At 55.1% G+C, this 13,502-nt stretch overlaps 2 protein-coding genes across 2 annotated transcripts; both read left to right on the forward strand.

The window, feature by feature from the left end:
* Positions 1 to 9,026: 9,026 nt before the first annotated feature.
* L226DRAFT_449457 (uncharacterized protein) lies at positions 9,027 to 10,018 on the forward strand (the record flags this gene model as incomplete). The annotated part of the gene is made up of 3 exons (XM_067674925.1): positions 9,027 to 9,302; positions 9,462 to 9,545; positions 9,605 to 10,018. Coding segments are annotated over 3 exons (774 nt in total), but the record flags the coding sequence as incomplete, so codon positions are not given.
* A 1,865-nt stretch (positions 10,019 to 11,883) lies between these two features.
* Positions 11,884 to 12,280, forward strand: L226DRAFT_573679 (uncharacterized protein; the record flags this gene model as incomplete). The annotated part of the gene is made up of 2 exons (XM_067684906.1): positions 11,884 to 12,095; positions 12,163 to 12,280. The coding sequence occupies 2 exons, from the start codon at positions 11,884 to 11,886 to the stop codon at positions 12,278 to 12,280; spliced, it is 330 nt and encodes a 109-aa protein (XP_067532303.1).
* Between the last annotated feature and the right edge of the window lie 1,222 nt (positions 12,281 to 13,502).

Genomic DNA, 13,502 nt, shown 5'->3' on the forward strand with positions numbered 1-13,502 from the left:
GGGCGGAAGATCCAAACCATTACGCACTCAGGTACGCACCCTAAGCATTCTCTTATACCTCGTAGCACTGATGGAGCTTCCTGCCTCAGATCATCGCCTCATCCTCTCGCTCGACGTCGGTGACCGTTCGCTTCTGCGGCGTTCCCATACTGAAGATGTATCAGGCCCAGTACGACAGCAACGAGAGGCAATACTTAGTTGCTACTGCGTCTTGCGAAGAGCTTCCCTATACCGTGTTCTTGTGGGCTAAGAAAGAGCTGAGTATGTGGTTTCATATACCACCTCTCGGTTTGCTGCTAACGATTGCTTGCAGATGTCTCTCCGCCCAGTCGGATTAGGAATGCGGGGAGGACGGTGTGTGGATGCTGGTAAACATCATAACGCTCTATGCTGATGAACTGTCAAGACATTCTTTCAGTTTGGGCTGATTTTTCTCGCTCTTTGCATGGCATTCTACATCGGCTGGAGTCTAAACGCGTTCGATAGCACTGTAAGTCACTCACTATGCTTCCGGTTGTACCAGAGTGCTCATTGAACCTACCTAGTACCTTGGCGGTTTCACATCGCAGTCTGTGGAACTTACCATACGGCGGACAGCCTGAGCGAGCTGGTCAGCACGGGGATCGACATGGGCGGCGAGTACCGGCGGTTCAAGAAATCCACCAGTACTCTCCTCGAAAGAAAGTTTGCATTCGCATATTGAACTCGCGCCTTTGCTGTCATCGCTGCTACTAGTAGTGTCTTTCGCAATCCCACCCATCCTCGACATGTACATCGATGTTCACTGCGGGTGCGGCGGAATCGACCCCTGATTGCACCGCCGGCGACGCTGGCCCGGAACGCTTCCCATGATTTGTGCACTTTTGCCAATTCGGGTGTCGGTGTTGAGACGCTCTTGTTGCCATGGGGCTCGGCCCGCCCCTTCTTCTTCGCTTGGGCCGGGTGGCAGGGGGTTCAGGGAAGTGCTTCACCTGCTTGTGCTGCAGCGACGTCCTCACGTGGAAGTCGTGAAGTTGCAGCAGCGAGGAATGCGATTGGCACATTGGGGCGTTTGCCCACCACACGAACTTGAACCTCGAGACGTGGTGTTCCTTATGTGTACGATCGGATGACTGGGTGGTGCTCATCTTAGTCGGACGGCTCAGTTGTACCCTCTACCTCTATCATCCCAGCAAAACTTAAGCCTCACTCTGACGCTTTTCCACTCTGACACTCGTCTGGGTCAGAGTTGTCTGCAGACTCACGTACGTGCCTCTGCCATGACACGCGGATATCGCTCTGTACCAGTACATAGACTCAGTTAGTCCGGCCCGGCGAAGATACATCATTGAATGTCCCAGCTTGCCCAGGTCTGCCCTCAACAATGATGCGGCTGACGTGGGACCATTTATTGTCGGAGTCGGAGTTCATTCTTCCTGAGATACTCCTATATCGTCCCTTCATCGCCCGTCTCCCCAACCTCCACGAAACAGTGCAACCATCTACGCAGTCCCTGCTGGCAGCCTCAATGAGGTCGGTCACATCTTGCTAGATTGTATTGACGTCTCACTGATGGTCTTGTCTCAGTTTCCCTAACCCGAACTCTGAGCAGTGTCTAGAGGAGATACTGGGACGTATCCAGACTATGAAGACCGTCATGCAGGAGATACGCACTGTCTTGGAATTTGTTGAACAGACCGAAGCGGCCGTGCAGGCGATGCACTACTATATCTATAACGAGTTAGACATGGTCGAGAGACACGTCAGAGGTGAACCTCGGCCAAGGAGGTTTGTCCGGCGTGTCAGGAGCTGGGCTGGAATGGCCTTCCGCCAATCCTCTGTATGTGTTCAAGCGTTCTGATGGGTAGCATGTAGCTCAACGCCCTTCACAGAGACAGAGGAACGCTGCTTAGAAGTGGCGCTTCAGTATCGCCAGCAGTGTTGCTATGCACTCATCCTTTTTCTTGCTCGCCTTTTCTGCGGTACTCTCGATCATGTACACACACAGTCATTGCTTGAATCCAGCATCATGAACCTGTCCATCACATCTTGCTTGGGATACTGAGTATCCTCACGGTCAATATGTGGGATCACGGACAGACTCACCGCACTCCGTCGACGAGGGATTGTCGACCTCATGTCGGAATGACGCCCACGTGAGCGACGCGACTGACTTGACGCCGGACGCGGTCAAGGCCTAGGTGTGAGTCCTCCCTTGGCGTTCGCTGTGCCAGGACTTCTGGTCGCTCTTCCTCTTCTGCGGCTTTAGACGTCCTACTACCTTCACATCAAGCGTATACGTGCTGTTTATTCAACCCTGGTCGCTATCCAAGTCGGTCCGTCCAGCTGGCGTCCAGAACCATAATACGGGAGATGTTGGTAGGTTTTTCTTCTACGTCGCTTCCGTGATGGTGATTGTTGTCCTCACTCTGATTGTTTTGGGTGGCACGACAGCGTGCTTGATCGAAGCCCTGTGCATCTGCACGGGCATGGAGGACGACGCAGTAGCGAGGAAGAGGAGCATCACCGCAACCAGTAATTCCGGCGTTTGGGCAGCCTGTCTCGGTATGCGGGCGACGAGGGGCTCTTTGAGACAAAACAAGTATGCGGTGCAGTCCTTGCCTCCTGACCACCAACAGTCAGGACGGCGATGGTGTGGGCGTAATGCTGCTTCAAGTGTGAGGCTGAGCGCAACCTTGGCCGTGAGTTTCCCCAGTACGCCCTCGCCAACCTCATCTTCGAGGCCGAAAACCTGATCGGTACCCAACAACAGCAGGCCGTTTATCCGAAGATCGCGAACGACCTCGAACTCCGTCCTGGGCTGGAGGGAAGTCCGGTCCCGACGCGAGCCTGCCATTCTCCAATCGCTAGTCGTTCTCCACTGTCAGGTAGCACCCGGGATCCCCCGTTTCACGTCAAGCATCTCGAAGGGACCGCGCACAACTCACGAAGTGGGCCGTACACAACGGTACGTTTGAGACGCCGTTAGCTCGTTGCAGAATCAGTGTTCACGCCGTACCGTCTGTACATGCACGAGATAAACACGCTCTATGGAAACAAGAACTGGATGTGCTCGCAAGGCTGTGCTCTCTTCTTCATGGCTCAGTGACAGGCTCGACCCCTTCTACCCTATCATCGAGTCCGGAGCACTCGGCTGTGTCCGACAACGTCCTTGAGCGTAAACAGCCCCTTGACGCTGTCTGACGCTCTTACGTTGCTCATGCCTCATGCATGACAAGGCAATGACAACATGGAGCCCAAGTAGAAGGCGTTCCACAACCAAGCTGCTTGTCTTCGGGCGCCTTGAGCGGTCCTGCGCCCTTCGCGTTCAACGACGGTCGCTACTGTGGTATCCAAGGTCACCGTATACATCCCACCCCACCTAACGACGCCGAGGAGGGTCGCATCGTCGGCGACAAGGAGCTCAAGCGCACAACCGCGCGCAAGCAGAACATCGCCTCTTGGATTGAGAACATACACCAGGTACCCAGCATCCATTGTCAAGCGTGTCCAGCGTTCGATCTCCGTCGCGCCGTCCATCAACCACCAAGCACTCCCTCAGTGTTGACCCGAAGCTTCCGCTTTTGGCTACACCGCTAAGCAGCTCAATCTCCTCAATCTTGTTATGGGCAACAACGGGCTGCGTGTCCTGTTTCCTTCGCCTATCCTGACGCTCAAGGAGATGAACGCGATGAATAATCTCAAGCACGCCTACTGCACTTGGCCCTCCCGCACGAAGATACCACCTTCCCGAGGGACCTGCGCGGGTAGAAGCTTACGCTCGGGCGCGTCTGCAGGGAGGTGACGGAGGCCATCGACGACGGAATCACGGTCATCACTCCTCCGACCGAGGAAACGGCCCTACCCGCGTTCCTCTCTCCTCCCTCGTAGCCTGTGGTGATGTTCGCCAGCACCTCCACCACGACAAAATCTTGCTCCCGATTTACATATTCATTCTGTTCGCAGAAAAACACGAAACAACTCAGACATGCGTTGTCATAGCCAAGACAAGAAAGTGCCTACGACGAGGTGGGTACCGCTATCGAAACATCACACGATTAAACGCTCTGAACTTCCCTCCGAAGAGCTGGGAGACAATTGTCGGCCCAGGATCGCGCCCTCGCTGTAAGGTTAACACCAGCTGAGCCGACTCGGAGACTCCTACCGAGGTGAGGAGGGCGGCACTCGCACGTGAGGGTGAGCGAAGAGTCCGTATTTTGAGCAGGCAGCAAGCTCCAAGTGAACGAGTATGCTGTCCATATCACTACGCATTTTCTTGACGGTTTCCATGCACTAGTGAGTGTGGGTGTGACCTGAGCAAAACCAGGCGCAGGCGCAGGCGCAGAAGCAGAAGCAGGATAGGTTGTCGCGCTTGATCACGGGGTACTCTGCTGCTTCTCGTTATACGTATAGTAGACAATAGCTCTGTACATTGTGGTTTTATTATACGCGTGTTTCCTCCCCTTACCCATATGAGAATCGTTGAATTCTTCCGCATCTCCCGACACTGTTGATGGCGCTTGGCCATGGCCAAGAGCGCGCAACCAACCGCCTCGGAACCGCGATCGCGCGCTGAGGCGCGTCAACGTTCTCCATGATCCAAAACATCGTCTCGCTTTTGAATGCTCTCCTTGGTCTTGCGGTCGTCTTTCAACATCGTGGTTCTCCTGACAATGATTCGAATATGTGCATGTGTCTGTCTACCCCTACAATACTGCCTCGTGCACGATGAGTGTTGGCTCGTGGCTTGAAGGCGCATGGCCATCGTGCTGGCCACGGACACGGATACGCTTGTCTCTCTACTCTCAACAACAGCCAGAACGTCGATCCAGGAGCGTGTTGGAGCACCATGGACCCTCACCGTATTTCTACTCCTGATGACGGTGAGTATATCAGTTGTAATGCATCCATGTTCGAGTTCGAACGCAATTCCTGCATGCACTAGAAGATAACGTCGACGAGGTCCCGCTTCAAGCATCCCACAAGTCTACTGCAGACCTGGACACCGTATCGACTCCTTCAGTCACCGTTGGCATAAGAGCTGGTGGAGGTGTCGGTGAGTGTCAGAATATCCCTTCCGACGTGTGAGGTCTCTCAGGTCTCTCTGCTCCAGATGTTTCGATAAATGCAGCGCAACCTCCGGCCTCTCTTGACGCAGGGAATCAGGATGCTAGACATGGACCAGAGTTAAACTCTCCAGGCAAGCACGCCTTTCGCCCGCCAGCGTACCGCTGTATAACAGCTTTCTAGCCCCCTCCACCGGACCTTCGAGGAAGAGAAGATCCGATGAAGCTCACCAGCGCAGATCTCACCCGGGAGCTTCTCCTGTGGACGAACACAGGTTATTTAAAGCCCTGCCCGGTATGAAGCTGCGATGAGTTCTCTGTAATGTGGTCACTTACGCTGTGCATATACTCAGTCAGGAATCAAGAGCGCAGATCCCAATCCACTCAGTCTGTGCAAAGCGGAAGCTCCTATGTGACTACCACGGGGGAAACAGATGATGAGCTGCTTGAGGGCCGCGAAGGTAGGACAGGCATCGTCATAGCGTTTCATGATAATAACATGTCTTCCCAGCTTCTCTCGGTGGTTCTGCGGAAGACGGTTATCCCGATGGAAGTAAAGGGGCAGAGGAGGCTGACCCCGTCGAAGGTCCTTCCACAGGCAATATGTTCGCTCTTGGTGGCACGTCGATCTATGTTCCGTATCGCCGGCGTCTCCGTGAAAGAAATGCGGGTACGCCTAAATCGAAATATACCTCGAAACGGCCTCGGGTTGGGGGCCCTTCCCGCATAACATTGCTCAGAACCCTGAAGCAGTTGATGAAGACCAATCCAGAAGCCGAAGGCCTGCGTGCCCCGGAGTTGATCAGAATGGTCCAATCATATAAGTCGCCTATGAAGAAGAAGCATCGGAAGAAACGGGATGAAGACGATGAAGACGATGAAGACGATGAAGACGATGAAGACGATGAGCACGATGGGCACGAGGGTCGGGAGCACGGCAACAGGGACAGGATGGAGGTGGAAGGAGCATCGGCAGAACTTCACGGTCGCGCCTGGTCTCTCGCCACTCCCCCTCCTCGATCTACTACGCACGAATATTCTCCTGACTGGTCTGATAGAGACGTTGAGCGCATGGAGCAAGTCCAGTCGATGGGGAATGTGGTTGACGCTGGTCAGGTGCGGTACCAACCGGAGCAAGATGATGCAGGCATTCCCGAGGAAGACAGCGTCATGATGGAGGGTAACGTCGCAGGACATTCCCGTATGCTTGAGGAAGACTTCGCTCACGCGAGTGCGCATGCGGTCCAACCTCACGTCCCCGATGATGGGGACTTCATTCTTTATTCCATGGGAGAGGGTGTAGGACCTCGCGCCGTCGACGACAACATACACACCATACAGCGAAGTCCTGGGGCCACTCTCGCCCCTGAGAACGTTGAGGTGGATGTCGCTCAAGATGCTGTTGCACCTTCGGACGACCACGACCATGCCATCGATTCGGTGAGTTGCTTTGCTATGCTGCGTCACCATAAGCTTCACAAAAACATTAGCATGCGTCCGGAATGGATATGGGTACGGAATCACTGCCGGCACCTTTGCGCACCCAAGACGCTGCTGAGGGGCCACTCGCGGAGAATCGTGAGGTGAGAAGGACCTCGACAGCGTGCACGTATCCAATACTTACCGGGATGTGCCTTTCAAGGGCGATTCCCCTGTAATACGGACTAGTGATGCCCTCCGTGCTAGACGGCGCAACCCACCAATGACCGCTACCCAGTTACGCCAACCAGTGAGCCGTCACAAGGTAGGAAAATCATAGATCTACGTAACAACGTGCTAGATACTCATATGTCCGCTTTTCCAGCGCAACACTGTGCATCGCGGCCGCACTGAGCCATATCCAACCGGTGTACATTTTTTCGATGCGAATAGAATGGTCGGAACAAGGCGAAAAGTTCACGAGACTCGAACGGTTTCCTCTGCGAACCAGGAGAACACGGCATTCACTGATCTGGAGGTATGACTTCGACGATATATTGATTCGTCTACTACCTCTAATAATGATCATCAGTCGCACACTGCTACTCAGCCCAACCTACCCACTGGTACTGTCCCTTCCACCTCCATGCCGGAGAAACCACGTCGCCCAGAGGCGGCGCAAGCTATCCTTCGGAGGGTGAATGCTTACATAACCTCTATGACGAATCAGCCGCCGAACGTTCGAGACGGGTCGGGGCACCCACCAACGGTACAGGCACCTCTACTAGATCTCGTATCACCCACACCTACTCGACATACTCTGCGCTCGCCTGGTGGATTTCCAAGTGCAATATCATCAGTAACTGGTGACTTGGGCTCTGGGCAGTCCACGGGCAAGGTGGAATCAGCAGACGCTCCAAGTCTGTCCCAACAGCGTGTACGCGTGAGTGGCGCTGCTTCCTCCGATGTGCTGCCTTTACTAATCGCCCAAGTTTCAGGAGCCATCTGAACACGAACAAGTTTCTGTGTCTGCTTTTGCCAGTGACGAGCGGATGGATCTTGACCAACCGTCTCAATCAGCCACCTCCTTGCCGCGCACTTCCACGACAGATCAAGCACCGATGTCAATTGCTCCCTCTCAAGCTACAGGGCCTGTTGTTCATGAACGCATGCACAACGCAGGAAGAGGAAGTTCTGGGTCTCATGCTACTACTGAGCACGGTAAACTGAAGTCTCGGAATCCCAAACAGCGGTCGGCGACAGCCAGAATGCTGGAGGCAGAGCCGCTGACACCCTCGAACCGAGGGAAGATGCCGGGTACGATGCCAGGGAATACCGAAGAGTCTTCCGATGGGTCCTCAAGCTCAAGCGCGCCGCCGTCCACGCCGTCACGCCGGTCGCGACAGCCAGGACCCAAGGCGGCACGTACGCCGCCACGCGAGCCGCCCCTCGAGCCGCCACGCAAACCACTCCGCGAGCCGCCCCTCGAGCCGCCACGCAAACCACTCCGCGAGCCGCGCCTCGAGCCACCACGCAAACCACTCGGCGAGCCGCGCCTCGAGCCGCCACACACGCCGCCCCGCGGGCCGCGCCTCGAGCCGCCACGCAAACCACTCCGCGAGCCCCCCCTCGAGCCGCCGCGCACGCCGCCCCGCGAGCCGCCCCTCGAGCCGCCACACAAACCACGCCGCAAGCCGCCACCCACGCCGCCACCCAAGACAACTCCGGCAAGGGTGAAATCTGGTGCCCCCGGTTCTGATGAGTCGTCATCTTCTAGGACGACTACCGGCAGCCGCACTCCTCGGATGTCTAAACCTGAGCCGATGAGCACTGACGAAGAACCCGCCCTGCACATCCAGGGCGAGCTGGAGAATCCCATCAAAGTCGAGTCGCCAACATCCGAAGAGGAATACTCTCTGCTGCATACTGTCTCCCCTGCACCTGGGGAGTTGTTTGACGACGTCCCTGGGCCGAGGCCGATGCCGCTACGTAAACCCATCAAGTCTCACCAAGCCTCTCGAGTCTCTCGCCCAGCCGCTACCATTACCAACCGCCCGCAAACGGTCAGGAACACGCCTTCGGCTGGCCCATCGTCTCCAGAACCTCACACGTCCAACAGTGCTAGGAATGCCGATAGACCGGAGGTAAGTAAATGAATCCGTCCTGGAATTCTTCAACTCATCATGTACTTGCATTAGTATGCTACCAAGGACGATGTTAATGTTCTCAAGATCGCTGTCGAGGGGCTATCGTCAGAGATACGCTCTATCAGCCAACACCTCAAGCAACGCGGCCATGGGGGCAACTCGTCTGGAGGTGCTGCAACGGGCCCGCCCGAATCGTCGCAGAAGCGACACAAGAATGGGGAACAAGATGCTGCTGACGACAGTGACGATGATTATGCCGCGGACAGTGAGGAGGTTGAGAAGCTCACCTTGCCGGCCCGCGCTAGGTCATCTAAGCATAACCAGCTAGCTGTGTGTCGTATTTCCATCATGACTTGCCAGGAGATGTTAACGCTTCAGCTTTCAGGCCGATGTACAAGCTCATGCACGGAAGTTGCTGGGACGAGAGCATAATAAGTCTCCCTTTCCCAAGAGAACGATCGCACGACCCATCCTTATACGCGGTTTCGACCCTGACAAAGGTCCATGCTGCACTGCGAAGAAGTTTCGCATCGACATACATGGTACGCCGGCGTCGGAATGGAACACGTCTGCTACCGAGGTCTTCGTCCGGGACTTCTTGACCGTCCCTCAACACACATGCCGGAACCGCAAGAAGGTGCATGCAATGTTTCGCTCTCACTTCAAGACTTTGCAGCGGCACTTCCGAAAGGTTGGGATGGCGAAGAGTACTGGCGACGATGACGATGACGATGACGATGACGACGACGACGACGATGACGACGACGACGGCGATGGAGAGAATGATGCTGAACCCGCAAAGCAGACCGCGACTTCGCAGGATACCCCAAACAACGTCTGGTTTGGCAAGGGTCGCAGCAAGGATAAGGGCAAAGGCAAAGGCAAGGAAGGCGACAGGTCTGACATGGGCGACAGGTATCAGCGCAAGTATAATGTAAGAACTTTGATCATGCGTGCAGCTGAGTGGCCTAGACTAACTCGTCTATAATCCAGCTCTTCCAGCGTCGCCATGCCATAGTGTCTCGCTACCACGTTTTGCACCCTCACATCAAGATACTGCAGAGGCTTGGTGTCAATGGTATGAGCTCTGATGAGGAAGAAGAAGATGCACCATTCGTTCGCTATCGCGTTCTGGTCAAGCCGTGGAGAAGTGAGGCGGTGACGAAGTTCTTACGAGCCCTCGATGCCCTGCATCGCAGATATCGCAAGACAGGCGGCTCTGGATCCAAGCGCGGCTCAAGGCCCCGTCTGCGGTATGTATATAGCGAGAAATCCACGTCCAAGGAAGTTCGTAGGCTCCCTATCAACGCCTACAGCGAGGACTGGTATAGAGAGCAGAAGGGACTCAGGCGGGATGAGATCGCTGCGCGCCCCACGCCTTACAATTTTGACCTCGACGCGTCCGTGATTCAGTACGTGCTTCGTAGCTTACAATCACGCCATACCACGAAGACTGACGTCCTTGCTGTGGCAGAGCGATTGCAGGTTATGGTGGTGAAGGTGGATGGCTTGACATTTGTATGAGCGTCGCGCTGCTCGCCCCTCTCCCGGTCGCATTCGCGGTCCACGCTCCTGCGGCGGCGGCGTTTCCTCGAGCGCTCCTTGTCCGTGTCCTTGTCCTTGTTGCGGTCGTCGTTGAAGTAGTCGTCTGCGCGTGCACGGTCGCGGTCGTGCCGCCTGCTGCGGTCTCCGTGTCCACTCCGCCGCTCATCGTCTCTTTCTCTTTCTCTGTCGCGCCTGTCACCGTCCCTGTCTCGCTCCCTGTCCCTGTCTCTCCTGTCATCATACTGTACTGGCTGGGTGTAACAACCACGGGAAAATGGAACGCGCGGGAATTGCACCACGTTGGACTATCCGTCCCATTATCCATGTGTATGATGTACTCCAGGAAAATCGGATTGAGATTTGCCAATGATCTTCAGCCCCGCAGTGGACGTTAGTCTGCGAATTCACGGACGGCAGGATGGACCGTGAGTATCTCTTCGGCTTGACGCCGCATCCGCCTCTCTAGATCTTCAGCCGCGACGATCCCCGACTGATGGGAGAGTGTCGACAGGGCCTCTCATTCTCCTTCCTCCTCTCTGCGCTCCCTGCTCCTTTCTCGTCACATTTTGAGTCGTACTTGCTTTGCTTTCAGAACCGCTCGCATATTCAGGTCGATCTGGGGTGACATCGCAATGGCAATTGTGCAGCTCGTGCTTTTGGCATGGCTGCATCTCATGATCACTGGGCTAAGATCGACGACATGTCGAGCGATCAGGTGAGTACCTACTGTCTTCGTCGTGCTTTGCCTATAGCCACTGCCTGTCAGGGTATTGACCACTCCCTGTTGAAGTGTTGCGTCTCTCGAGGACCCGCTGTTGCCATCGTGCAGTCCCGCAGCAGCGCTAACTCCGCCGTTCACGTCCTCGCTTGGTCCGAGAGCGAGACTGCGAGCCACGTCTACGTTGAACAGAAAGTGAATATGCAACGTCCTCGTTCTGGAGCGGTCGCGAACATTATCTCCACGAAGACGAAGGGGAACGTAACGGAGCGGGAGAAGAGGGGATCCGAGTCCGAGAGCTCAGCCACGGTCGATTTGGATGGTGAGGAGGAGAGTACTAGCGAGAAGAAGTTCAAGAAGCGTGGCGGTGGCTTCAAGAAAGAGTATGTACCCAGGTCCATACAACATGTGCTGATTTCTCCTACTTTACTTAAAGCACTGTCCCTCAAGCCACTACTGGCGGCCCTCCTTCGTGTCGAGAAGCTTGCTTGATCGCAGGTTGTCAAACAGCTCGCCTACAACCTGCAGAACCAGGATAACAGGAAAGAGATCGTTAGCGACGAGCTCGTCCGCGCAAGATCGGTTCAAGATGACGGAGGAGCTTAGATTGTGAGTATCTTGGCCTCGTCGGCCAGGTTGCTTCGACTGACACGCGGCAGACACCTCTATGAACCTCAAGCGGCTTCGACCGTCTCCTCTGCGTGCCGAAGAAGCAGGAGGCATCCATGTCGCGTTCACGAACCCTGCTTCATTTCCCTCGTTTCACTTCTCAACTTTGTTGACGTAAACAAAGTCACCCGCCTTTGGTTCTTCCATCTAGGCCTGCAGAACTGTGAGCTGGCACACCAACGGCGCAACCGCAGTCACAATACCGCACAGGCAACAGCACGATCGCCTCCAAGAGCAGTCAGAGCTCTGTCACGTTCTAGTCAGGCCCCTCGCCTGTGTCTTCTACCCACTGCGAGCTCATGGCCTCGATCTCCCTCCTCGTTCGTCCATGCTATGCACCATGACCCGACCGCCTCCTCCATCACCAACCGCTTCTCCACATCCCCGCTCAACGACAACCCAACCACAGCCCCAGATCCGCATGCGCCTCTCTGCCCTCCCTATCGAGCAGGAGTTCATGCGCAAGCTCATACCCGACGGTGACGCCCAGGGCATCCTCAAGAATACGCGCATACACGACATGCCGGGCTTGCGCGTGTCGCATTCTCTCTTGTGTGCTCAGCGTTCGGTGCCCGCCTGAAGGAATGCAGCTTCCTCTGTTTCGGCATCCAACACACAGGGCGCTGAAACCCGTCTTTGACCAGGGTACTCCGTTCAACTCAACGCCGAGCTCATCCGACAGCCAGTTCGTCGTCAAGACTGTGCTCAAGGGCACGCTCTTCCCGATAACAGCTTGAACGTCGACGAGGTCCAGTCTCCTCTCGGACACCAACATCGCCCATGACGCCCGCACAGCCTGTGAGTGGCAGCCTTCATCGGCACGCCTCCCCCTTCCTCTCACACGAGTCTTCTCTCCAATGATCAGGCTGACTCATTGCTCTTCTATGCAGCGACCACGCAAGCATGGTCCCTGACTACGGCGACGATTCGCGAGTGTCTGTGAAGGTGCAGTGTACTACACTTAGGAGATGAGTTGCATCTCGAGACCTGAGGTTTCTATGTAGGAGCTTTGAGAGAAAACATCCATCATCTGCGCTGTCGTAAACGAAGTAATCAATGCGCTGTTGATTTGACGTTGTCCTCGTCGTCTATGACATCGCCCGCACCATCATAAGCATCCAGCTAGTTATTGCATTGACGTCGTCATTAGTAATCGTTCGCTAATTCGACGGCGTCTCGACACCACTAGATGGGAATATTGACCAAGCACTGTGCACAGAGAGTGAACTACTCCTTGTCCGAAGCATCATGCCAGACTTGAGGTCGAAATCGGAGACACAACTACAAGACAAAGCCGGTCGAGAGTGAGAGCGAGGAGTGAGACAGGAATGAGGATATAATGCGACCTAGGCGGCTTGAGATATTGACTATACTAATTCTGAATTTCAATCAATCCTGAGCCATCTTTCGGACTTTGAACAACTGGATACCCTCAGACCCGGACGGTCGGGTCCGTTACGCACCACTTCCACTGGACATGGACATCCAGGCAGGTGATTGGCAGGTCCAGAAAGTCTCATGCAAATCCAGGAGTCTCCCGTCCTCCTTCAAAAGGCTCCCTAAATGCGCGACTTGCGAGGGCCACGTTCGTGGCGATAGCCAGTGCCGGTTTCAAAGTATGTACGCTTGCTACAACTGGCGAGCGCCGTAGACTGACCACTTAATCAGATTTCAGGCGGATCCATGGAGGATATCCAGAATATAATGTGGCTTTCTATTCGGCAGATGAACCGGATCCTGTATTCTCTGGGATTTTCAACGATTTCCCGAAGGTCACAGAGCGCCAGCTCATTTCGGTAGGTTGCACATGTTTATCGCATGAGTATATCAGATTCTCTACACTGATTCAACAGCGCGTGGTCGCCCGTATTCTGCTACCATTGCTGAGACAGGAACAATCTCACATATTAGACCCCCGTACGGTCTACAGGAAGAGAGAATTGTCCATCAGGGTGACGT

The sequence above is a fragment of the Lentinus tigrinus genome (assembly GCF_003813185.1).
Source record: "Lentinus tigrinus ALCF2SS1-7 unplaced genomic scaffold L226scaffold_27, whole genome shotgun sequence".
Lineage (NCBI taxonomy): Eukaryota > Fungi > Basidiomycota > Agaricomycetes > Polyporales > Polyporaceae > Lentinus > Lentinus tigrinus.